We start from the raw sequence: 27,305 nt of genomic DNA on the forward strand, positions 1-27,305 counted from the left end.
GGCTAGCCGGGTGCTGTTGGGTGCCCCTTCCCACATCTCATGGCTCAGTGTGATACAATGTACAAATATCCATACTAGACATGGATAAGTTATATGTGCACAGTGCCGTATACTGGTGAAATAACATTATCTGTACAGCTGGTATAACCTGGGCATCTCCTGTATATAATTATATATGTACAGCTGGTATAACCTGGGCATCTCCTGTATATAATTATACATGTACAGCTGGTATAACCGGGGCATCTCCTTGTATATAATTATATATGTACAGCTGGTATAACCTGGGCACCTTCTGTATATAATCCTATATGTACAGCCGGTATAACCTGGGCATCCTCTGTATATAATTATACATGTACAGCTGGTATAACCTGGGCATCTTCTGTATATAATTATATATGTTCAGCTGGTATAACCTGGGCATCTCCTGTATATAATTATATATGTACAGCTGGTATAACCTGGGCACCTTCTGTATATAATCCTATATGTACAGCCGGTATAACCTGGGCATCCTCTGTATATAATTATACATGTACAGCTGGTATAACCTGGGCATCTCCTGTATATAATTATATATGTCCAGCTGGTATAACCTGGACATCTCCTGTATATAATTATGTATGTACAGCTGGTATAACCTGGGTATCTCCTGTATATAATTATATATGTACAGCTGGTATAACCTGGGCATCTCCTGTATATAATTATATATGTACAGCTGGTATAACCTGGGCATCTCCTGTATATAATTATATATGTCCAGCTGGTATAACCTGGGCATCTGCTGTATATAATTATATACTGTGTGTACAGCTGGTATAACCTGGGCACATTTTTGTATATATTGACATTTGATGTGCTCTAGGTCTTTACCCACATGCCGTTAGATAGAGCAGAATATTATAACTTGGGCTTTGTATACAGCTGTATTCTAGCTTTCAGCAGATATCCCAATTATCATGTATAAATAGTAGTAAATGAGAAGATCAACCCATCCAGGGCCCCAATTTTGTCTGTTTTTATCCAGAATCTATGACCTTTACATTCCCCCTATAAAGAAGTGTAATCTGAAGTAGTAAGAAACACCGGCGAAATGAGTAATTAATGACTCACACACAAAATAATGAGCCGCGGCGCTTAGCACCTCCAAAATTAACAACATGACAACTTATCACTAGTTGCTCGTCGCATCGATGCCGGTTGCCAAATCCTCTTTTTTTTTCCCTTTCATTTTACATGAAACCTTCAGCCCTTCCAGGGGAAGATAATTATATGTTTTCTCACTAAAATATAGCCACACTTCTGCAGGAAACGTTAAACAGAAAAAACCCGTAGCAGACGGAGGAGATCGTTATTTACCGTTTATTTCAGAACAAGGCTCTGTTTGGTAGTCGGTATCACAGATGTGGTGATGTACAGTCATTGCCGAGACATGGACCAGTGCCAAGAGTGTATTAATAATGGTAATTAAAAGAATAAATCTATTATTAGTATTTTCTAGAATATCTCCTTATGAAAAGTTCTCTTTGAGTAATCCCTTTTTGTGCTTATTATTTTCATTGTTTTTTTGGCGTTTTTCTCCAGTTTTCCGCCCTGCAAGTTCTAACTTTCAGTTGACTCTGAGCTACTGGGTGGAGACTATCTGCTACATTGTATCCCATGCACAGCACACACAGACATGAGGGATTTCTGCGCTCCTGTCTCTAGACTAGCTGCTTTGCTATCTCCCCTACACAGCATATATAGACACTATGAAATTCTGCCATATACTGTAAATGCTATGAGATTCTGCTTGCCAAACTCTATATAGCACCTGTTCAGAAATAGAATCAGCATAGAGGAATCTATATTGCAGTATTGAGCAGTGTAGCTGTGAATCCAGGAGTGAGATAAAACACTTACTATTAGATTGCATTTTTGTCACTTTTTTTTCTGCTTCAGTTTTGTCACAAAACCTAAATGATTTCCTAGTGTCGGCAAAGTGATTGAGAACCCTGAAGACTCAGGCACACATTGCTTATTTGTGACTTGCAGATTTAAATCGGCAGCATGCCAATTTTTTTTTTTAGCGTTTTTACTGCAGATTTCTTCTCCTATACTAATGATTTGGGAAAAATCTGCACATGTTAAAAACAAAACACATAAAAAATGCATAAAAGTGTTTTATGATGCGTTTTTCCTTCCAAAGATGCTGGAATGGTGCAAAAATTTCTGCACCACATACTTAACGTGTGCACATACTCTAAAGCAACAATACCAACTTTGTCTTTTTGCTCATCCTTTCTTTGTCCTCTTCCATAGATTTCAATCGGCAGCTGTCTTTATTTCGATCCAGATGGAATTCAGCAGTTTTTCAGAGCACATGATGAATTTCAGAGGCAGGTGAAGTGGTTCATAAGTGGAGAATGAAGCATACAGTTGTGTTTAAAAAAAGTGTTTGCTCCCTTCCTGATTTCCTACTCTTTTCCATGTTTCTCACACTTAAATATTTCAGATCAGAGATCAAATGTAAATATTAGACAAAGATAACATAAGTAAACATAAACTGCAGTTTTCATATTAAGGTCTTTATTATTATTAAGGGAAAAAGAAATCCAAACCTACAGGGCCCTGTGTGAAAACATGATTTCACTCCCCAACCATAAATTAACTGTAGTTTATCACATCTTTAGGAAGTTGAATGCAAATTTACTAGCCACACCCAGGCCTTATTACTGCCAGACCTGTTCTCAATCAAGAAATCACTTAAATAGGACCTAAAGCAAAATGAATTTATAGTGTCACTTCTGAGACTGCCATTGGCCCTTTAATGTCTATCCAGAAAAATTATAGCAGCAGTGATTCAGATCATGGCAAATAATAATGTGAGAAATATAAAAAAAAATGGAAATTATCTTATAACTTATATCATAAATTTTCCCTGTAATCTGGAAGCATTTTGATACATCATTTAAAGGCTCAATCACCTCATTAAAGTGATCTCTGTTGCTTCAACACATTTTGTATAAATCAGGAGCCTGTCTCTATTTAGAGACAAAATCCAAATTAAGGAAATTATACTGCAGCATTGAGCATTGTAACTGTGAATCTAGAAGTAAGATAAAACACTCACTGGAAAACAGAAACTCCAACTATATCTCTCTGCTCATCCCTCTACAGTCGATGACAATAGGCAGCTGTAATCTGATCTCAGTTTTGATCAAGATGGAATGTATCAGTTTTTTCTTTAGAGCACTTGATGAATTCAAAAGGCAGGAGAAATGGCTCATAAGTGGAGAAAGAAGCATATTTCTCTGATAAATAACAAAACTTTTTTTTCTTGCACTCTTCATTCAATGTAGGTCCATTGTACTGTACTTTTGTTGACTAATATACATCCACACTGCATTGCGGCATGCCTTGTGTCACGATATGTGACTGGCCTTGTGTGACGTGACCCGACAATCGGTCGGTCACCAAACAACTGGACAAACAAGGGGACACCGGGGACACAATTACAACGGTGGACCCTGCTATAGGGAATGGGGAAATGGACACCTCCTGCACTCTCCTGAGGCTGTGCCCTGGCCTATCCTGATGTCCTTATACAGGTTCTTCCAACCGGTCGCCGAGTAGGATACCTTATCCCTCACTTACCCTGCACATATCCCTCACTAGGGAATTGGTAAGTGGGGACACTGGTCCCACTGCTCCACTAATAAAACACCAAGGGGAGATACGACAGACAGGGTTAAACAAAACAACACTTAGCTTTCTCTGCTGGCAATGCACCGTGCAGCAGAGTAAGGCTCCTGATCTCAGCTTTCAGCAGAATCACCACTGCTCCAGAAAGCTCCTCGCTTCAGAAGAACCACCACTGCTCCCGACAAGCTGAATCACCACTGCACCAGGTAGCTTCAGCCTTCAACACGGTTGGTATCCAAAAAGGACCTGTCATAACCAACAGTCAGCTGATGCACCAGGTGACCTTATATAGGAAGGTGGGAGTGGTCACCACCAGCACACACAGACTAACTAAACATGTAGTAACACCAGTGGCCACCGGGGGGGGAAAACTAATATTAACCTCTGATGGCCTGAAAGGAAAAAAGTTTGTATTTGAGTAGCCCAAACTGACACAGATCTAAAAATGGATCGTGATACCTTGTCTGTGACTGGAACCCATAAAATCAGCAAACTGGATTTATAGTGTCACTTCAGAGTGCTATTGGCCCTTTAATGTACATCCAGAAGTAATCCATATGTGTGGCTTTGATATCATACTGTAGGTGGTACAGTGGCCGGTGGGCTCCTTTGGCACCAGAGCCCAGGTGTGGCTACTATCTGAATAGCTATGATTGGCAGCTTTCACTAATTAAGGGCAATTAATCCCATAAATTGTTTCTTTAAATATCAGATGAGTGTAATGGAGTAATTTAATTCCCAGTGTTATTTTTAGTCTGTTTTTCTCTGGATCCTCCTCATCGCTGTTTCTAGCCAGATCTACTGTAGCTGACAGATCTTAGCGAACAGCTTGCTTTCAAGACATGAGTTTGGCGACTTTCCATAACCTTTCTCCTTCAGACCCAGGATGAGCTTCACTGAAACTACAGTAATCCAAAAGGAAAATATAGATCATTGCAAAGGAACTATATTAAGATGTTACCGTATAATTATAGCCACAGCGTTAGAGATCATGGCAAGAAATAATGGGAGAAGGGAAAAAATAAAGGAAATAATGCTAGAACTTACCGCATGAATATTCTCTAGAAACATTTTGACACATCATTTAAAGGGATAATTCCCTCATTACAGTGGTCACTGTCACTAAACTTTGCATATATCAGTAGCCCAAGTGAATATAAGAGTCTTTGTAGTATTCTTCTTCAAAGCAACATGCTCCTTTCTCCACTTATGAGCCTCTTATTTTCCTCCCTGCACCTCCTGAGCTCAACATTCATGCAAACAAAAAAACAAAAAACTGCTTAACTCCATCTTGTTTAAAACAAGAAAAACGGTTAACTCACTTAGGTGCCAGGTTACAGCTAATTAAATCCATGGGCAGAGAAGGAATGGGACCAAAGTGAGATGGAAGCGCGCACACACACATGCTGAAGCTATCAGGCTTTCTAAGGGAGGACTACATAGAGGTAGAGAGACATAGAAGGAGCTACAGTTTTCTAGTAAATGTTTTATCTCATCCCAGTGCTGGATTCACGGGTGAACAGTTCAGTACTTCAGTTTAAGAGAGACATAGAAGGTGCTGCTCTTTTCTAGTAAGTGTTTTATCTCACTCCAGTGCTGTATTCACAGGTGAATGGTTCAGTACTTCAGTTTAAGAGAGACATAGAAGGTGCTACTGTTTTCTACTAAGTGTTTTATCTCACACCAGTGCTGGATTCACAGGTGAACGGTTCAGTACTTCATTTTAAGAGACACATAGAAGGAACTGTTGTTTTCAGGTAAGTGTTTTATCTCACACCAGTGCTGAATTCACAGCTAAGCTGTTCAGTACTGTAGTTTAGTGTCTTCTATTTTGAGATTGCGCTACATAGAGGCAGGTTGATCAGGAATCCCCCATGTCTGTGAATGCTGTAAAGCTAGCCCTGCACACTAGCTCGGAGAGAATGGAAGATGAGAGAGATGAGGGAATTAATTTGTAGGACCCTGGTCCACCAGCCAAGTTAGGATTTCACAAAAGAGCCCTATGAACGGTCTACCAGCTGTCATCAGCCTTGGTCTTCTGATTTGTAGGCCTGGCACAAGGTCACATAGACACGACATTGCGCCTCGTCTACATGCGCTGGTAGGTTGTAGTTCGCAGAGCTCCTGTCACACAGTCCAGGAATACTGCAGCGTCCGATAGAGCAGGGTGCTGCAAATCTATGCAATCATCTCTAGAAATAGAGATAATTGCATAGATTATCTATTCAGATAATGACCAACTACGTTGTCCTCCATTCACACACACGGCAACTTATTCTTATTCATCTGAAACAACAGCTTCACTTTAAGCATTTGCAAATTGATGTAGTAAGACCCATATTTTTCATTGGTTTTCAGGTGTTACATTGTGCAAGAAAGTATTGGTTTTGAAACTAATTTTTTTGCGGTAAAAATAGTAGAAATAGTAATAAAAATAGTAGTTTTAGTAATAACAGTAGTCATGATAGGAGTAGAGATAGTAGTACTAATGTTAGTAGTAAAGGTAGTACTAACAGTAAAAGTAGGAGTAGTAGTAATGATATTAGGAGTAGTAGTAATGATAGCCTCAGAAGTAGTAGTGCAGGTATTAGTAGTAATGGTAGTACTAATGGTAAGAGTAGGAGTAGTAGTGATGATAGTAGGATTAGTTGTGATGATAGCCTCAGAAGCAGTAGTGCAGATATTAGTAGTAATGGTAGTACTAATGGTAAGAGTAGGAGTAGTAGTGATAATAGGAGGAGTAGTAGTAATGATAGCTGCAGAAGTAGTAGTGCAGATATTAGCAGTAATGGTAGTACTAATAGTAAGAGTAGGAGTAGTAGTGATGATAGTAGGAGTAGTGGTAATGATAGCCTCAGAAGTAGTAGTGCAGGTATTAGTAGTAATAGAAGTACTAATGGTAAGAGTAGGAGTAGTAGTGATGATAGTAGGAGTAGTAGTAATGATAGCTTCAGAAGTAGTAGTGCAGGTATTAGTAGTAATAGAAGTACTAATGGTAAGAGTAGGAGTAGTAGTGATGATAGTAGGTGTAGTAGTAATGATAGCTTCAGAAGTAGTAGTGCAGGTATTAGTAGTAATAGAAGTACTAATGGTAAGAGTAGGAGTAGTAGTGATGATAGTAGGAGTAGTAGTAATGATAGCTTCAGAAGTAGTAGTGCTAGTGTTAGTAGTAATAGAAGTACTAATAGTAAGAGTAGGAGTAGTAGTGATGAAAGGAGGAGTAGTAGTAATGATAGCTTCAGAAGTAGTAGTGCAGGTATTAGTAGTAATAGAAGTACTAATAGTAAGAGTAGGAGTAGTAGTGATGATAGTAGGAGTAGTAGTAATGATAGCTTCAGAAGTAGTAGTGCTAGTGTTAGTAGTAATAGAAGTACTAATAGTAAGAGTAGGAGTAGTAGTGATGATAGTAGGAGTAGTAGTGATAGCTTCAGAAGTAGTAGTGCAGGTATTAGTAGTAATAGAAGTACTAATAGTAAGAGTAGGAGTAGTAGTGATGAAAGGAGGAGTAGTAGTAATGATAGCTTCAGAAGTAGTAGTGCAGGTATTAGTAGTAATAGAAGTACTAATAGTAAGAGTAGGAGTAGTAGTGATGAAAGGAGGAGTAGTAGTAATGATAGCCTCAGAAGTAGCAGTGCAGGTATTAGTAGTAATAGAAGTACTGATAGTAAGAGTAGGAGTAGTAGTGATGAAAGGAGGAGTAGTAGTAATGATAGCTTCAGAAGTAGTAGTGCAGGTATTAGTAGTAATAGAAGTACTAATAGTAAGAGTAGGAGTAGTAGTGATGATAGGAGGAGTAGTAGTAATGATAGCCTCAGAAGTAGCAGTGCAGGTATTAGTAGTAATAGAAGTACTATTAGTAAGAGTAGGAGTAGTAGTGATGATAGGAGGAGTAGTAGTAATGATAGCCTCAAAAGTAGTAGTGCAGGTATTAGTGGTAATAGAAGTACTAATGGTAAGAGTAGGAGTAGTAGTGATGATAGTAGGAGTAGTGGAAATGATAGCTTCAGATGTAGTAGTGCAGGTATTAGTAGTAATAGAAGTACTAATAGTAAGAGTAGGAGTAGTAGTGATGATAGGAGGAGTAGTAGTAATGATAGCCTCAGAAGTAGCAGTGCAGGTATTAGTAGTAATAGAAGTACTAATAGTAAGAGTAGGAGTAGTAGTGGTGATAGGAGGAGTAGTAGTAATGATAGCTTCAGAAGTAGTAGTGCAGGTATTAGTAGTAATAGAAGTACTAATAGTAAGAGTAGGAGTAGTAGTGATGATAGGAGGAGTAGTAGTAATGATAGCCTCAAAAGTAGTAGTGCAAGTATTAGTGGTAATAGAAGTACTAATGGTAAGAGTAGGAGTAGTAGTGATGATAGTAGGAGTAGTGGTAATGATAGCTTCAGATGTAGTAGTGCAGGTATTAGTAGTAATAGAAGTACTAATAGTAAGAGTAGGAGTAGTAGTGATGATAGGAGGAGTAGTAGTAATGATAGCCTCAGAAGTAGCAGTGCAGGTATTAGTAGTAATAGAAGTACTAATAGTAAGAGTAGGAGTAGTAGTGATGATAGGAGGAGTAGTAGTAATGATAGCTTCAGAAGTAGTAGTGCAGGTATTAGTAGTAATAGAAGTACTAATGGTAAGAGTAGTAGTGATGATAGGAGGAGTAGTAGTAATGATAGCCTCAGAAGTAGTAGTGCTAATATTAGTAGTAATAGAAGTACTAATGGTAAGAGTAGGAGTAGTAGTGATAGTAGGTGTAGTAGTAATGATAGCTTCAGAAGTAGTAGTGCAGGTATTAGTAGTAATAGAAGTACTAATGGTAAGAGTAGGAGTAGTAGTGATGATAGTAGGTGTAGTAGTAATGATAGCTTCAGAAGTAGAAGTGCAGGTATTAGTAGTAATAGAAGTACTAATAGTAAGAGTAGGTGTAGTAGTGATGATAGGAGGAGTAGTAGTAATGATAGCCTCAGAAGTAGTAGTGCAGGTATTAGTAGTAATAGAATTACTAATGGTAAGAGTAGGAGTAGTAGTGATGATATTAGGAGTAGTAGCAATGATAGCCTCAGAAGTAGTAGTGCAGGTATTAGTAGTAATAGAAGTACTAATAGTAAGAGTAGGAGTAGTAGTGATGATAGTAGGAGTAGTAGCAATGATATCCTCATAAGTAGTAGTGCAGGTATTAGTGGTAATAGAAGTACTAATGGTAAGAGTAGGAGTAGTAGTGATGATAGTAGGAGTAGTAGTAATGATAGCCTCAGAAGTAGTAGTGCAGGTATTAGTAGTAATAGAAGTACTAATGGTATGAGTAGGAGTAGTAGTGATGATAGGAGGAGTAGTATCAATGATAGCCTCAGAAGTAGTAGTGCAGTTATTAGTAGTAATAGAAGTACTAATAGTAAGAGTAGGAGTAGTAGTGATGATAGTAGGAGTAGTAGTGATGATAGCCTCAGAAGTAGTAGTGCTAATATTAGTAGCAATAGAAGTACTAATAGTAAGAGTAGGAGTAGTAGTAATGAATGATAGTCTTAGAAGTAGTAGTACTGATAGTAGTAATAGAAGTACTAATAGTAAGAGTAGGAGTAGTAGTGATTATAGTAGGAGTAGTAGCAATGATAGCCTCAGTAGTAGTAGTGCTAATATTAGTAGTAATAGAAGTACTAATAGTAAGAGTAGGAGTAGTAGTGATGATATTAGGAGTAGTAGTGATGATAGCCTCAGAAGTAGTAGTGCTAGTGTTAGTAGCAATAGAAGTACTAATAGTAAGAGTAGGAGTAGTTATGATGATAGTAGGAGTAGTAGTAATGATAGTCTTAGAAGTAGTAGTACTGATATTAGTAGTAATAGAAGTACTAATAGTAAGAGTAGGAGTAGTAGTGATGATATTAGGAGTAGTAGTAATGATAGTCTTAGAAGTAGTAGTACTGATATTAGTAGTAATAGAAGTACTAATAGTAAGAGTAGGAGTAGTAGTGATGATATTAGGAGTAGTAGTAATGATAGCCTCAGAAGTAGTTGTGCAGGTATTAGTAGTAATAGTAGTACTAATGGTAAGAGTAGGAGTAGTAGTGATGATAGTAGGAGTAGTAGTGATGATAGCCTCAGAAGTAGTAGTGCAGGTATTAGTAGTAAAAGTAGTACTAATGGTAAGAGTAGGAGTAGTAGTGATGATAGTAGGTGTAGTAGTAATGATAGCTTCAGAAGTAGAAGTGCAGGTATTAGTGGTAATAGAAGTACTAATGGTAAGAGTAGGAGTAGTAGTGATGATAGTAGGAGTAGTAGTAATGATAGCCTCAGAAGTAGTAGTGCAGGTATTAGTAGTAATAGAAGTACTAATGGTATGAGTAGGAGTAGTAGTGATGATAGGAGGAGTAGTAGCAATGATAGCCTCAGAAGTAGTAGTGCAGTTATTAGTAGTAATAGAAGTACTAATAGTAAGAGTAGGAGTAGTAGTGATGATAGTAGGAGTAGTAGTGATGATAGCCTGAGAAGTAGTAGTGCTAATATTAGTAGCAATAGAAGTACTAATAGTAAGAGTAGGAGTAGTAGTAATGATAGTCTTAGAAGTAGTAGTACTGATAGTAGTAATAGAAGTACTTATAGTAAGAGTAGGAGTAGTAGTGATTATAGTAGGAGTAGTAGCAATGATAGCCTCAGTAGTAGTAGTGCTAATATTAGTAGTAATAGAAGTACTAATAGTAAGAGTAGGAGTAGTAGTGATGATAGTAGGAGTAGTAGTGATGATAGCCTGAGAAGTAGTAGTGCTAATATTAGTAGCAATAGAAGTACTAATAGTAAGAGTAGGAGTAGTAGTAATGATAGTCTTAGAAGTAGTAGTACTGATAGTAGTAATAGAAGTACTTATAGTAAGAGTAGGAGTAGTAGTGATTATAGTAGGAGTAGTAGCAATGATAGCCTCAGTAGTAGTAGTGCTAATATTAGTAGTAATAGAAGTACTAATAGTAAGAGTAGGAGTAGTAGTGATGATATTAGGAGTAGTAGTGATGATAGCCTCAGAAGTAGTAGTGCTAGTGTTAGTAGCAATAGAAGTACTAATAGTAAGAGTAGGAGTAGTTATGATGATAGTAGGAGTAGTAGTGATGATAGCCTCAGAAGTAGTAGTGCTAGTGTTAGTAGCAATAGAAGTACTAATAGTAAGAGTAGGAGTAGTAGTGATGATATTAGGAGTAGTAGTGATAGCCTCAGAAGTAGTAGTGCTAGTATTAGTAGCAATAGAAGTACTAATAGTAAGAGTAGGAGTAGTTATGATGATAGTAGGAGTAGCAGTAATGATAGTCTTAGAAGTAGCAGTACTGATATTAGTAGTAATAGAAGTACTAATAGTAAGAGTAGGAGTAGTAGTGATGATATTAGGAGTAGTAGTAATGATAGTCTTAGAAGTAGTAGTACTGATATTAGTAGTAATAGAAGTACTAATAGTAAGAGTAGGAGTAGTTATGATGATAGTAGGAGTAGTAGTAATGATAGTCTTAGAAGTAGTAGTACTGATAGTAGTAATAGAAGTACTAGTAGTAAGAGTAGGAGTAGTAGTGATGATATTAGGAGTAGTAGTAATGATAGCCTCAGAAGTAGTAGTGCAGGTATTAGTAGTAATAGTAGTACTAATGGTAAGAGTAGGAGTAGTAGTGATGATAGTAGGAGTAGTAGTGATGATAGCCTCAGAAGTAGTAGTGCAGGTATTAGTAGTAAAAGTAGTACTAATGGTAAGAGTAGGAGTAGTAGTGATGATATTAGGAGTAGTAGTAATGATAGCCTCAGAAGTAGTAGTGCAGTTATTAGTAGTAATAGAAGTACTAATGGTAAGAGTAGGAGTAGTAGTGATGATAGTAGGAGTAGTAGTGATGATAGCCTCAGAAGTAGTAGTGCTAATATTAGTAGCAATAGAAGTACTTATAGTAAGAGTAGGAGTAGTAGTAATGATAGTCTTAGAAGTAGTAGTACTGATAGTAGTAATAGAAGTACTAATAGTAAGAGTAGGAGTAGTAGTGATTATAGTAGGAGTAGTAGTGATGATAGCCTCAGAAGTATTAGTGCTAGTATTAGTAGCAATAGAAGTACTAATAGTAAGAGTAGGAGTAGTTATGATGATAGTAGGAGTAGTAGTAATGATAGCCTCAGAAGTAGTAGTGCTAGTGTTAGTAGCAATAGAAGTACTAATAGTAAGAGTAGGAGTAGTTATGATGATAGTAGGAGTAGTAGTAATGATAGTCTTAGAAGTAGTAGTACTGATATTAGTAGTAATAGAAGTACTAATAGTAAGAGTAGGAGTAGTTATGATGATAGTAGGAGTAGTAGTAATGATAGTCTTAGAAGTAGTAGTACTGATATTAGTAGTAATAGAAGTACTAATAGTAAGAGTAGGAGTAGTAGTGATGATAGTAGGAGTAGTAGTGATGATAGTCTCAGAAGTAGTAGTGCAGGTATTAGTAGTAATAGTAGTACTAATAGTAAGAGTAGGAGTAGTAGTGATGGTGGTGAAAGTAATAGTACTAATAGTTAGGTATGACCAGACTTGTGGAAGTTCTGGTTCCCATCTCAACCTTTAGTCCAAAATTTGTTTTGAGTAGCAGAACTGCACCCGAACTTAAACCAAAACCCGAACCTCATTTACAACAATGGAGACCCGAACTCTGGATCTGGAGAAAATGTCGCTCTCTGCAACCGGCTTCCCCCAGAAGTTCGAGCATTGTGTCGGACTTCTGGGATAAGTCAGCGTTCGTCCTTTGGCACCTGACGCTAACTGTCCTGTACAAACCCTGAACCTTTAAGTTCGGGTTCACTCATCTCTTATAAGAGTAGTAGAAGTAGAAATAAAAATAGCAGTAGTGATAATAGTAGGAGTAGTAGTGGTAATGGGAGGAGGAGTAATGGTAGAAGTAATGGCAGAAATAATGATTGTAGTAATAGTAGTAGAATTAATATGAGAAATAGTAATATCAGTAGTAATAGTGGTAATAGTAGCAATAATAATATTAGTAGTAATAGTAGTAGAATTAGTAGTATAAATAGTAATAATTGTGTTAATAGCGGTAGTAGAAATAGTAGAATAATAGTTGTATTAATTGTAGGACCAATTGTAGTAGACTTAGTAGTACATCCCCGAATCCCACAATCCACTGCACCGCACCAGAAGTACGCCGACCACCATTTTGGAACACCCAAGTGATGCCGCTCGGCTCCAGGCCACGGCTGCGATCCCGTACACCGCTGCGATCCGGACTGCCGCTGGGATCCCAGCTGCCGCTCAGATCCAGGCCACCGCTGCGATCAAAACTGCCGCTGGAATCCCAGCTGCCACTCGGATCCAGGCTGCAGCTGCGATTCCGAACGCTGCTGTGATCCCGACCACAGCTGGGATTCCAGCCACTGCTTGGATCCCAGCTGCCACTAGGATCCCAGTTGCTGCTCGGATCCAGGCCGCCACTGCGATCACGAGGCTGTGAAAGGGGTGTAAAGAGGGGGTATAACGAGAGGGGTGTAATGAAGAGGGTATAATGAGGCGTTGTAATGAGGGGGGAGTAATGAGAGGGATGCCTCCGCCGGACCCCCGCCAGGACCCACCGCCTGACTACACGCGCCAGATCCCGCCGCTGCCTGCCCACCCACCTCCGTGCAGTCACAGCCAGCAGGAAAGACCGTGGCTTGAAGCCTGTGCTGGAGATTGGGTGTGGCCACCCTCTGGTGGCGCCGCACACCATCTCCAGCACAGGCCGCAAAACACCGTCTTTCCTGCCGGTTGTGATTGCACGGAAGTGGGTGGGCCACCACCCCAGCACCACAAAGCTGCCCCCATCGTGATGTTACTGCCCTCCCAATGCAAAAGCATCGGGCACACATCTAGTAGTAGTAATAATAGCCATGATTGCAGAATAGTAGCAGTAATAGTAGTTGTATAGTGTCTCCTTTTTTACAGCCATGCGGCAATACTATTTGTAGCTCACAGACAGGTAGGGGCGCTGTTTATAAAAAAGAAAAAGAAAAAAAGGAATTTGTGTAACCCCTATAAGCGCTATATGGAGCACCGGCTTGGCCTCCGTGCAGCACACGTGCGCCTCCACAATCTCTGTTATATACATACTATTTGATTTTTTAGTAATTTTGAAAAGTGCTTGGAAGAAGCTTTTTAAAATGCATAAATGCATATTGGAGAAACTGTTTGTGTTGGAGACCTGCCCGGTGAGGATGGACCTTGGCCATAAGCCCATTTCATTTCCACACAGATGTTCATCTTAAAGGGGTCATTTAGCTTCGAAAACACCCAGATAGAGAATTGTGAGTTTGTAAAGAGGAAACGGAGGGGGAGTCTCTCGCTCTGGAGGACCCTCATCTACTACCTAGAACATCCATGCATTTAAATATAGAACTAATTGATTTCAAGGGGCAATTTGTAATGCTTCATTTCCCCCGATGATGACGCTGCAGAGGAACTAAACATTTGCTGCAAATATTACCGCAATCTCCAACATATCGCTAGGAACCCAGTAAAGTAACAATCTGTCCTCAGCTTCATTTTCAAAATAAAAGGATTGTACAAAGTCGAGAATCGCTTTAATTTTTATATTATAAACTTTTCATATCTATTTCGTTTGATTAAAACACCTTGTTTATTGATAGGTGACAAAATGAATCCATCTTGCAACATGTTTTACGTTAACTATTGTATGTGGCAGTAACCTAAGAACCTTCATATTTTATGTTTGATACTTAAAATTCTAAACTAAACTTCTAGTAACCTTCCACTGTTCTGCCCTCTGGATATAGGGCAAATATGTTTATGTTATGTGCTGTGTTTAGTTATAGCACCATCTAGTGGTGGCTGAATTTATAGCTGTGTCTTAAATAGCATTTACAGCCTGTGTCTTTAACAAAGTGTTGCATTGTGGGATTGAAGCAATGTATACTGGGATGAAGAAGATGCCATTTTCTTCTGTGTATTTCATGGGACACATGTGTGTAAATGTCCTCCTGTAACTTCCCTACTTGAGTTCATTATCGGGGTAAAGCATATCTGGTAAGATTAACATCTTTTCTTGCAATGCAGTGTTGTTCAGAGAGGTTATTAACTGTATGGCAGCCAGAGCTCAGCAGATGTAATTAGACACCTGTGTGTTCAATGTAAAGTTTGCATCACACTGTATACCTCTTTTTGATTGTGTTAGCTGTGTGATCATCTGCCCAATACTTACCCATGTTGTTTGCATTCTTTATAGTTTTACCGCATGTTCTATAGTCTTCACCAATAAACAAGTTAGACGACAGAGAACGGTTTGCTTATTTTGGAAGATAGAAGGTGGTTTATGCTGTATGCTAGAGTGCACACCGTGTCAACGTGTATGAAGGCAGAACATCCACAAAATAAAAAAAGTCATAGAATCCAAGTACAGAAAATTGCTGCAAACTTTCCATATCCGGACATTAAAATAAGATAGAACAATTATCTTCCTAATCTTTTCATCATTATTATAATTAGTGATTAGTAGTGTAGCAGTTAATAACAGTATTTATACTAGGTAATTATTTCAACTAATTCAACAATATTTTAGTTGCAATAATGGTATATAGAGTGTATGGTGTGTGTGTAACAAATATATATATATATTGTTAGGACTGGCGGAACGCACCAAATTATAAAATAATAGTAGGTGCGTTCGCAGCCCGGGGTCCACCGTGCAGAGGTGGTACACTGCTGCTAAGTAATGTCGGAAGAATTAAGCGGTGTGAAACCAGTCACACGTGGGTTATGTCACCCAATGTGAACAGGGGCGAACTCTGTTAATGCACAGAGCCGCACAACCGCTAAACGTAGATGCCGGAGCCTGTTAAGCTCACAGAGCCCGGCCAAAAGAGCGCACAGTGTACGGCCACAGAACTCTACCCCAAGGACATGGGGTTAGAGTTCTTCTAGGCCCACTGAACGCGCGGCGTCGCTGCCGCGAATGCCGCTATAGTCGCTGGCTATGGAGCACGTGCACTGAGGCGTGCCGAGTCCCTGGTGAAGACTGATGCCTGACTCAACCTCTGTCCTACCTACGCCTAAGCCTGGGCACTAGCAGGCTAGGCTGCACAACACATGCGTACCAAGGGTAGGGGTTTCTTAATGAGTCATTCACTAGAGACATTCATGCGTGCATACATCACTCACTCCTCATAGCCTGTAAATACAGTCTATCCTAGCACATGGTCGAGTGGCCATGCGAACCTTTTATAGCCGTGAGCGTCCGGGACCTTCCTAGCTTCTCGGATGGGCCAATCCGAACCGGAGCAGGACCTGAGCACGTGACCTTCGATCTCCAATGGGAGATCACTCCACGGGCATGCTCAGTGGCCCGACATGGGTCTTAGTCCCTGGAGAATCTCGCTGCTGAGCAGCATGTATTGTCATAGCTGCGCCAGAGGTGGCAGCAGCAAGCAAACCCACGGAGCTGGTCTGGGCAGAGCGCCTGGACCGACGAGTTTGCTGAGCAACCTCCTCTGCGGCTGGAGAGGAATGGGAGACCGCCGGAAGTAAGGCTCGGGATTCTCGCTGTGCAGCGACAGAAATCCGACGCCTAACATATATACTATATATATAAATAACAATCTGTTATAGGCTCATCTGCTGAGATGAGTAGTTTCTCTAAGCATCGTGGACCAGAGGTGATGACGCAGTGGATCTGGACTTGCTGGATGGCAAATGGAACAGCGAGGGCAAAAAAAGTTAGATTAGATATGCAGGATGGCACATGTATGATTGGATCACTAGATGTAGTAAAGCCAATGAATGAACAGGACAAAGGAATAGCAGAAATGTGTAGGCAATCTGGTACCGTGTTGCAGAAGTATGGTATTAAACAAGATTGGCAGTTTCTTATCAAGAACCTTGATTCAGCAGAGTTGAGGATATGGTGGCACCGGGAATAAAAGAGACCACTTTGTTATAGGGTACCTCAATTCAGCCGAGTATTGGATGCAACAGCACCAAGAAGAGCAGAGACACATTTGTTGTCAGGTACCTCGATTCATCAAAGTTGAGGGAACTGCAGCACTAGGAATAGCAGGAATTCATTTATAAGGTATGTTGATTCAGCAGTGGGTGCATCAGCATCAGGAATAGCAGAGAGAAATTGGTTATCAGGTACTTTAATTCAACAGAGTTGAGGGTAAGGTAAGTACCAGGAATAGCAGAAATTAATTTATCAGATACATGGATTCAGCAGATGTGGGAGTGCGGCTGAATCAGGATTAGCAGATACAGATTTGTTATCAGGCAACTGAATTTGGGTTAATTGAGGTTGCGACATCACCAGGAATAGCAGAGACAATTTTGTAATCTGGTATGTTGATCCAACAGAGTTGAACATGCTTTAGCATCAGGAATAGAAGAAGCATGTTCGTTTTATAAGGTACCTTGATTCAGGTGAGTTGAGGCTTCAGCAGCACCACAATGTCATGATCCAGGTCAGGGTTGGCTTTCTGCTTCCCGACCTGGTCAGGTGGGAGTTAACCTTCTCCGTGTAACTGTTCTCCGCAGTGTATGACCCGGCTTGACTTCTGACCTGCCCATCTGTCTTCCGTTCCTGTTATGGATTGTTCTGTCTGGCTCTGACCTTTGGCGTGTTTCTGGCTGCGCTTTTGTCTCCTACTCTTGTTATCACGCTCCCGACCAGCTTTTTCACCTCTTGCTTCGGACCTTGCTCCTGCCTTCCCCTCTGACACTGCGTTACTGGCTGGTGCTGACTTGGCTTGTACGACCTCTCTACTGCCCCCTAGCGGTGTTTGCTCAGCTCTACAGGTCTTTGCTTGAGGTGAGCTCCTGTGACCTCCCTTCCTCACCCTCTGGTGGTTGTCCCTGTATTGCACGACACAAATTCCAGAGACTACTTTGTTATCTGGTAACTTGATTCATCAGAGTTGAGAATGCGGCAGTACCAGGAATAGCAGAAATGAATGTGTTATCAGGCACGGCATGAATTTAACGCAGCATAAGAAAGCAGAGGCAAATTTCTTATCAGATACCTGAATTGAGAAGATTTGAAAGTGTGGCACCAGGAGAAGCAGAACAAATGAGCTGGTAATAGTAGCTGGAGAGCAGAGGTAGTAGAGTGGCCAACTAACTGAATACTCAGGCTGCACATAGCCACCTGAGCCGGCTTTATCTATATATCTGATTTACCTAATGTGGGGCATTTGGGCATGTGCCCTGGAGAACCTGCCGTGACTGGTGTATGTAGGTATTTAGTGGTCTAGGCAAGAAAATTAAACTTTGCACCAGTTGAAAAATAATCCTAGTTACCACTGTGATATTAGCACTGATGAGAGAGATAAAATATCGTACATTTTATTATCCTGTTTTTGATTTTATGTCCATTTCCTGCATTTACAGAATTACATCTATTCTATATTTATTGTCGGACGATCAAACATTGTGAAAGATTAGACTTTAATCATATGTATGGTCACTGGTAAGTTAAATTATCTGTAGTGGAGTTTAAGAAATCCAAGTATGCAAACATTATTCCACAACATTTTGGAACATTTATAACTTTTTTTTAATTAATTTTCAGGAATAGAATTATCTATACAGTAGAAGTCCAGCGTCTGATAAAATATAACGCACTTTCAGATATACATAAAATCTTTCCCTGAGCTGAGTTTTTCATTTGGCTCAGACTGTAGTGATGGCTGAACAAGCCACATTTTAAGTTAGAATGATACTATTGGCACAACACTGGTGGCAAATAATACTTCTATAAGCTGCAGGCAAAAGGCAAGGTCAGGCAGTATGTTAGCAAGTCAAGTTAGAGATTTAGAAGCGGCAGCCTGTCTGCCACAAACGGTTGATATTACGACAGTGATTGGTAGCTGGAGATAAAGAACTTACTAAATAGATGTGCCGGGGCTGAGCTTCTTAGTTCTTTGCTACTTTTATGCACACCATTAAACAAAAAATAAAAATGCAGATCAATAATAAACAATAAATGCCAAAATCTATCTCTCCAAATTCCCCTATACGCCGTCCAACCTGCTTAAACTTGTTACCTGTATATAAGACACCTGTCCACTCACTCAATCATACTGCAACCTCTCCACCATGGCCAAGACCAAAGAGCTGTCTTGAGACACCAGGGACATAATTGTAGACCTGCACAAGGCTGGGATGGGCTGCAGGACAATATGCAAGCAGCTTGGTGAGAAGACAACAACTGTTGGCACAATTATTAGAAGATGGAAGAAACACAAGATGACTGTCAATCTTCCTCAGTCTGGGGCTTCATGCAAGATCTCATCTAGTGGGGAAAGGATGATTCTATGAAAGGTCAGGAATCAGCCCTGAACTACACAGGAGGACCTTGTCAATGACCTGAAGAAAGATGGGAATACAGTCTCAAACATTACAGTTAGTAACACACTATGTCATGGATAAAAGTCCTGCAGGACATGGAAGGTCCTCCTGCTCACACCAGCACATGTCAACGCCCATTTGAAGTTCTCCAGTGACCATCTGGATGATCCAGAGGAGGCATGGGAGAAGGTCATGTGGTCAGATGAGACCAAAATAGAACTTTTTGGTATCAACTCCAGAATGCAAACCCAAAAACATTGTCCCAACCGTGAAGCATGGTGGGGGAAACAAAGCATGGTGGGGGAAACATCACACTTTGGGGATGTTTTTCTGCAAAAAAGACAGGATGACTGCACTGTATTGAAGGGAGGATGGATGGGGTCATGCAGTTTGAGATTTTGACTTTCCTCAGTAAGAGCATTGAAGATGGGTCGTGGCTGGGTCTTCCAGCATGACAATGACCCAAAATATAGAGCCATGGTAAGTAAGGAGTGGCTACATAAGAAGCATTGCAAGGTCCTGCTGTGGCCTAGCCGGTCTCCAGACCTGAAGCCAATAGAAAATCTTTGGAGAAGCTGAAACTCAATGTTGCCCAGCGACTGCCCCGAAACCTGAAAGATCTGGGGAAGATCTGTATGGGGGAGGGGGCCAAAATCCCGAAACCTGCAAGATCTAGGGAAGATCTGTATGGGGGAGGGGGCCAAAATCCCTGCTGTAGTGTGCGCCAGTCTGGTCAAGAACTACAGGAAACGTCTGACCTCTGTAATTGCAAAAGTTTCTGTACCAAATATTAAGTTCTGTTTTTCTATTGCATCAAATACATATTTCATAATGCAAATTAATGATGTAAAAATCATACAATGTGATTTTCTAAAATTTTTTAGATTCTGTCTCTCACAGGTGAAGTGTATCTGCGATAAAAATGACAGACCTCTCCGTTCTTTGTAGGTGGGAAACTTGCAAAAGCGGCAGAGTATCAAATACTTATTTTCCCCACTCTATCTGTCTATCTATCTATCTATCTATCTATATCTATCTATCTATTATCTCTCTATGTATCATCTATATCTATCTATTATTTATCTATTATCTATCTCGTATCTACATTATGGCCATGCTTTGCATGTTTTTGGAAGCATCTGTGTCTTGTAAATGAACAGACCCGTTGTGTGATCTTCTATTTTATGTTAAGCAGGATGATCAGTGTAATTAGTGTTACCGTGGTGATTTGCAATCTTCATTCCAGTTATGTCATACAAGCATGCACATATGGATGGCGGCTTCTATATCTTCTGTCTTTATGCACAAGCAGAGAATACATTAACAAGGGAGCCTTCATTTTGCAGATGAATGAACTCTCACTATATCTTGCAGGGACCATGTCACTAATTTATGACCATTCTTTGCATTTTTTTCTTCAAACGCTGCAAAGTAGTGATAAATTACCCATAAACTAAGGGACAGAGATATGCGGAGATGCACTACACTACCATCAGAGGTCATTCAGCTCTCATACAGTCTCTTCTCTCTTTCTTCTTCCTCTCTTTATCTTCTACCCCCTCTTTTCATTATCTCTCCTCTTCCTCCACATCCCTCTTTTTCTCCCATTTATACTTCCTCCTTTTTTCTGCTTTTTTTGGCTCCTTCCTATCTAATCCCTTCCTCCTGTAAACATCCCTCATTTCCTCTTCCTCCCTGTCATTCTCTTCTCCTCCACTACCCTCTGTACCTTTCATTTGTTCTCCTCTCCCCTTTCCTTCCTTCTCTTTTCCTCTTTTTTCTCTTTTTTTAAAAATTTTGTTCCTCCTCTTTATTCCTCTATTCTCGTTATATTTTCTTCTTCTCTGCTCACTTCTGTTTCTTTCTTTTTCTTCCCTTCGTCTTCGATCCAATCTTCTCTCTTCATCACCTTTTCTATATTCTATTTCTTCCTCTCTTAATCTTTTTTTATCTGCCTCTTGCCTTCCCTCTCTTGTTTTCCCTTTTTGCTTCTCTTCTCCTCTCATCTTCTCGCCTTACCCCCTATCTTCTCTTATCTTCTTTCCTTTAGAGTCCTCCACTCTCACAGCTTCTTGCCTTCTCTCTATTCTTTCTCTTCTATTTTCCTTCTTCATTTCTCTTCTTTTCTTTTCTCTTTTCTCATCTCTTCTCTTCTCATTTTCCCTATTCTCTTTTCTTCTTTTAGCTATTCCATCTTTTCTTATTACCTTTTCTGTTCTCTCATCTTCTCGCCTTACCCCCATCTTCTCTTATCTTCTCCTTTCCTTTTCAGTCCTCCACTCTCATAGCTTCTTGCCTTCTCTCTATTCTTTCTCTTCTCTTTTCCTTCTTCATTTCTCTTCTTTTCTCTTTTCTCATCTCTTCTCTTCTCATTTTCCCTATTCTCTTTTATTCTTTTCTCTATTCCCTCTTCTCTTCTCTATTTCATCTTCTCTTATTCCCTCTTCTCTTCTCCTCTCATCTTCTCTCCTTTCCCCTTATCTTCTCTTATCTTCTCCTTTCCTTTTGAGTCCTCCACTCTCATAGCTTCTTGCCTTCCCTTTATTGCCTCTTCACTTCTTTTCTCTTTTCTTCTCATTTTTCCTATTCCCCTTTTCCTCTTTTCTCTTCCCTTGTTTTCTTTTTTGTTTCTCTTCTTTTCTCATTCTCCCTCTTCTCTTTTCTTTTCTCCTCCCTTTCTTTTCTCTTCTCTTTTCTTCTTTTCTCTTTTCCCTCTCCTCTTCTCTTTTCCTTTTTCTCTTCTCTATTCCCTCTTCTCTTCTTCTCTCCTTTCTGAGCCTCCACTCCCATATCCTTTCATCTCTCTCCCTCTCATCTCCTTGCCTCTCTCTTTCCTTCTCCTCCCCTCCTCTCTCATCCTCACTTTCCCTCTCACTTTCTTCTTTCCTTTCCTCCCCTTTTCTCTTCTCCCTCCTTTTCCCATACACATATATTGTCTTCTCCACACTCTTTTCTTGCTTTATTCTCCGCTTTCTCTGCTTCACTCCTTCCCCTTCTTCTCTTCTTCTATTTCCTTCCATCTCTTCTCTTTCATACACCATAAATCGTAATTCCCAACAATGTGTACGGCGGTTGAATTAATACAGTAAAAAGCTTCACAAACAATTCCTCTCTGCGAATTAATAATAGTTTACTGAAAGGACAAGAGCAAAACATAAAAGATACAAAGAGATATAAAAAAGACAAACAGAAACAAACCAAAGTAAGGAAAAATCCAAAATATACACATATGAGAAAGAGACAGCAAAACAAGCAATATATGTGTCACCACTAATCAATAAAACCTGCGAATGTTAATAAATCCATCTATTAGACCTGATGATGCTGGTGTGCTTACTTTGTAAGTCCAGCACATTTTATGAATCCAGCTTGAACTGGACTCACAGCTGTGTTCTTCCTATTATTATTCAAAAAAAGCTTTCAATAACCTTTCTTTATATGAATTTTAAAAGTAAGCACACCAGCCTCATTAGGTCTGACTTTTTTTTTAATAATGTATCCAGCTTGTATTGTGAAATCTGTTGACCGATCCTCTTGCTCATTTTCATGAGCCTAATATACTGTGTATTTTCTGCACCAGCATTTCATCAGATTTCTTTGAAGGCCACACACAGATGAACATTATCCAGATCCTCTTAATCTTCACACTTCTCCCAATCTATTCTTGCAATGCAATTTTCATTCAGGTTTAGTGATCATTACTTCTTTGTACAGACCTCGGAAAATTAATGATGGAAGATGGTTGTTTATTTTATGTATTCTAATTCCCCGATTATTGAGGAGTGCCGGAGTCCCGGTACGCTTCAGAGCCAGTTTGCTTACCTGCTCTCCTCTCGTAGGCAATCTGTCTCTGTCAGCCCGGACAGCTCTGGTTGAGACTCCGTATTTTCATGCAAAGAAAATCGAGTTGACTGACGCTATAAAGCTTCTATTAGTACAATGAATTTTCCTATTAAAATGATGCAATAAGGATTATGACTGTGAGAGTCTTGAAGACCTGGCCATAAAAGATGACTGCTGTGCTAAAAATGGGGTATGATAGTTGGGTTGTCCTTCTATAGATTAATTGGTTCCACAGATAATTGATGAATAATAAATGCCTACAAGAACTTAATGGGAATCTCTGAATCTTTAATTAAGGAAGAACTGCTATGCCGAAGCCTTTGTTATGGAGAATCCCAAGATGACTTGGCCCAAAAAAGACAACATCTCCATTTTTGGACCCCTCGTATGTGCAACTTGTCCTTCAATAGCAAAGAAAGTAAGATATTGGCCTTGGCCCTGATTTGGATGGAAGCTTAACAGAATTTCTGTCTGTGTGATGAAGGATAGGTCCTTCGGAGGCAAGAGATGCCACTTTGGCCAATAGATTGTGATCCTGCCCAATGTTTACTTTATTAGAGCTTATGAAATTGGATTTTCTAAAACTGGACAAACCATTTGGCCAAAAAACAACCTGAAAAGAAAGTTCTATAAAGTCATCTTCAACGAAACTTGGATGTAATAGTAACCTTTGATCAACCCTTTGTGGTCAGTCATGGCAGATTTCTCATTGGTAGATCAATGCATTATGGTCACTATGTAGATTACGGATGTGCTCATGTATCACTGACATTTGCTAGGACTTCCACTTCTTAATTTTTACACTGAATGATAGATGCCAAGGTGATATAGGTTGGAATTGAGGAGAAGGAAAGTGCAAAGAGTTACAGTATGCCCTCAGTGGTGAGGATAACCTTTCAGTATCTCCATCCTCTCGAAAAAAAGGGTAGATACAGATAAGCCCTCCTTTGCTTTTCCACAAATTTGGTGAGGACTCCAAAATTTCACAAAATAATTCCAAAACATTAAAACATGGTGCTAACAACACTCTTGGTAGGCCACAATTCCTATAACAACCACCAGGTAGCCACATGTAGACACTTGAGCGAAAAGATTCATAGGCCATGGCTGCCTTACCTGAGCACTGAGAATCTCCAAATACCGAAGGCTTCCCCGGGGCCTCTTCTGATAAGTATGGTCTGCAATTACATTACTTTGCGGCATGACGAAACCATGAGCAGAAATTTCATCAAGGATGTCAAAGGTAGTAGGAGTGTTGTGGGGCTCTGGTCTCGTGGCCACAGCATATGGATATGGCTACCAAACTTGGGTCACGCAAATCTCTTCGCTCAACTTTAAAAGACCACCTAAAAAAGACACCCAAAAACCTCACAATACCCAGTTCAGAGAGTAAATGTAAGGAAGGACACATCTGTCCATCACATAGTCATAACCTAATGAAGAGCTAGTAGGGTTTTACTTGCAGGGATTGGAGGAGAAGCTGTCAGGAACACCTGTTTATCAGCAATGAGATCTTTCTTTCATCTTAAGACTTCTCTTAACTCCTGCTGCAATAATAGAGTATATCTTCTTAACTGCATCCTTTATGAATCGCAATCATTCACCATCAGTATATGTGTAGTGAGCGTTGGATAAACAGCTGAAAAGACAGAAAATAACATAAACCGCAAACGTAAAAATCATCTTTACAGTTCTAGAATTTTTTGGCTATTTCTTGGTAGTCTAGTTCTTGCTTTACGATACATTGCGTCTTCTGCCTTTTGGTTTTTCTTATTACTTATTCTAGCGGAAATGAAATGAGTGTTTATCTCTATGAAATTCTACTTTGTATCTTTCAGATTTTGTGTTTATTTTTGCTTTACTTTTGCTCCTACCAGTGTCCAGATATTTGCTTTAGAGTCTGGCAGGAAATTGCTGTGTCCTTTGGGTACAATTTATCTCCTTGTCTCATCGGAGTTGGTATCTTTTAAAATTGTACGGTATTTATTCAGCTTTCTGCATATGTCTTGAGTTTTCGTCGTCCCTTTGCCTTTTGGAAAATCAGAAATAGTGAAGTCATTGGGGAGTAATTTATCTTGAGGGGAATATTTTTGTGGGAGAGTGAGCTGCCTTTATTACTGCCAAATGTACCAAAGCTGGACAAATTTTCCATGTTTGAAATATTTGATTGCAACCCAACCCCAAATCAATGAATGGGGGTTCCTAGTAGTTAGGCCCCTAAAATCAGAATGCTAATCGCTACCCATCATCCGGTCTTCCTCTTTCTGGCATCGCACGCCGCATCTCCATTCTTTTCACTATAAGCCAGTACTAGCGCAACTTCACGCAAGGTCACAGAGAACATCAAGACATCACATCATGACTTTACGACACGCCGTCACCTCCAAGGCTAGATGTCTTGACCTATAGTGAAGAGGTCAGAGATGCGGCGCAATGGTAGAAAGAAGATGACCAGCCATTGGGCGGCGAGTAATGAAGTGGCCTAAAAAGTGAGAAGTAAGTTGATTATTAGTTTTTTTGTTCAACTTTTTACTATGTGCTGGCCGTAAATGATTACCAAAATGGTGATGTTTATTTAGTTTTTTTTTGTGAATCGAATCACAAAGTTTTCAAAATTTGGATAGAACTCCGAATTTCAGGAGATGCGACTCAAACTTGATCCATTCATCTCTGCCCATGGTCCATTTATAAAACTGGTCTGTTCTTGCGTGACAGAGGGGTCTTTGGTTTCTGTACACCAAAGCCCAATCGCAACTACCGCCTCAGCATCCTCTTTAGATAAACCTCCACGTTGGTACTCAAAGACGGAGATTTTTCGGTAGTGCCACAATGGTGGCTTGTGAACTTACCGTACTATAGATCAATCCACTTGACTTTACGGGAGTAAACCATTGCCTATATGGAGCTTGCTACAATTTTCATCACATGGACTTTGTATGAAACCAATTTCCTATTATTTTTTTAACTACCCCGTGTAAACACAACCTACAACGCCACCTAAAACTCAGCCTAAAAATATTGTTTTTGTTCTACTATTTTAATTAAGACCACATTAATCACTAAATATTTTTTATTTCAAAGACATTATGAAAAAAAAAAATGCCAAATTAATAAGCGTGTGTGGCTTCAATGTGATATCAGACACATGTTCCCTTCTTGTAGAAGCAAGCATGCTCTTAGATTCAACTTATTTTGCACTTTTTTTAAATCTTTTTTTTGCGGGAAACCTCGTCATTCTCGCTAATTTCTTTAATAGATACGTTCAACGACGCGGAGCAATTCACACTGCAGAAAAGGTTTCGCCACCTGTTTAACCTTGTTAGAAAAATAAAACTTGTTTCCCCCAATCAAACTAATATCATCTGCTCCTCTCGTAGAATAATGTGATTCACGCGCGGCAGCTTGAACACTTTCATTAATTCCGCTGCATAATTAGACAACGGCTACCTTCACATAACATTATGACTAATGTTAAATACTTCCTTTCAAGATAAAGCTTTTTTTTTTCCCCCTCATTAATATATTTTAATCTAAATAGACGCGTATTTAGTTTTTTTCTTTTTTTTCTAAATTAGGCAAAGTCTTAAATCAATTAGGTACACTGGGGTAATGGCTACTGATGAAATTTCGTTATGCATACTGTATAAAGCAATTAATTAATTATGGGTTAATAGGAAAAGATGAACTGATGTAATTTCTTGCCATCCCCGAGTTCAATTAATATCTATTTATTTGAAGAGTAGTGACTTTCTCCTTGAGAGACGATCTCCAGAAGTCAAATTTTGCCAAGATTTTACCAAGATTTCATCTTATTTTTTTTGACACTCAAATTATTAGTTTCCATGAAACTTTAATAAAAAAACAAGTACCTGAAAAAAAAATGCCCAAAAATCTATTTTAATGCTCAGTGCTAGACAACATTTCAATGATAGCAATTGACATAAATGAGTAACAATAATGGCAGACAGCCTAATTGTGTGAAGTCTTTTTGAAGACTTCAATTGAAGGAGAACTCACCACCTCTCATGGCCTCCTGTTCCACTCATTAATCACCCTCACTGTCAAAAGTTTTTTTCTAATATCCAATCTGTATCTTCTCCCTTTCAGTTTCATCACATGGCTTCTCGTGTTTCCATGTGCAAATGAGAATAAGGATGATCCCTCTACACTGTGGCAGGCCTTCAGATATTTGTAGACAGCTATAAAGTCTCCTCTTAGCCTTCTTTTTTGCAGCTAAACATTCCCAGATCCTATAACCGTTCCTCGAAGGACATACTTTGCCATCCGCTCACAATCCTGGTAGCTCTTCTCTGAACTTGTTCCAATTTTTCAATCTCTTTTAAAATGTGGCTCCCAGAACTGGACACAGTATTCCAGATAAGGCCTGACCAAGGAGGAGTAGAGGGGGGCAATTAGTTCACGTGATCTTGACTCTATGCTTCTC

At 39.5% G+C, this 27,305-nt stretch overlaps 3 protein-coding genes across 9 annotated transcripts in view; all 3 read left to right on the forward strand.

The window, feature by feature from the left end:
* Window positions 1-27,305, forward strand: part of LRRC4C (leucine rich repeat containing 4C) — a 1,128,588-nt gene that overhangs the window by 425,015 nt on the left and 676,268 nt on the right. The window lies entirely within an intron of this gene.
* Window positions 6,091-9,206, forward strand: LOC141092260 (uncharacterized; the record flags this gene model as incomplete). Its single annotated transcript, XM_073578254.1, has 1 exon — window positions 6,091-9,206. A coding segment is annotated over one exon (3,108 nt), but the record flags the coding sequence as incomplete, so codon positions are not given.
* On the forward strand, window positions 9,206-14,165 carry LOC141092434 (uncharacterized). The gene has a single exon (XM_073578589.1). It carries the CDS (start codon window positions 10,016-10,018, stop codon window positions 12,194-12,196), a length of 2,181 nt encoding a protein of 726 aa, XP_073434690.1. The 5' UTR covers window positions 9,206-10,015; the 3' UTR covers window positions 12,197-14,165.

This window comes from Dendrobates tinctorius, unplaced genomic scaffold (assembly GCF_039654945.1).
Source record: "Dendrobates tinctorius isolate UK_male_01 unplaced genomic scaffold, ASM3965494v1 ptg000059l, whole genome shotgun sequence".
Taxonomy (NCBI): Eukaryota; Metazoa; Chordata; class Amphibia; order Anura; family Dendrobatidae; genus Dendrobates; species Dendrobates tinctorius.

What these genes read in the sequence shown, in the direction of transcription:
- LOC141092434 (XM_073578589.1), top strand. Translation starts at nt 10,016, where the DNA reads ATGAGTAGGAGTAGTAGTGATGATAGGAGGAGTAGTAGCAATGATAGC.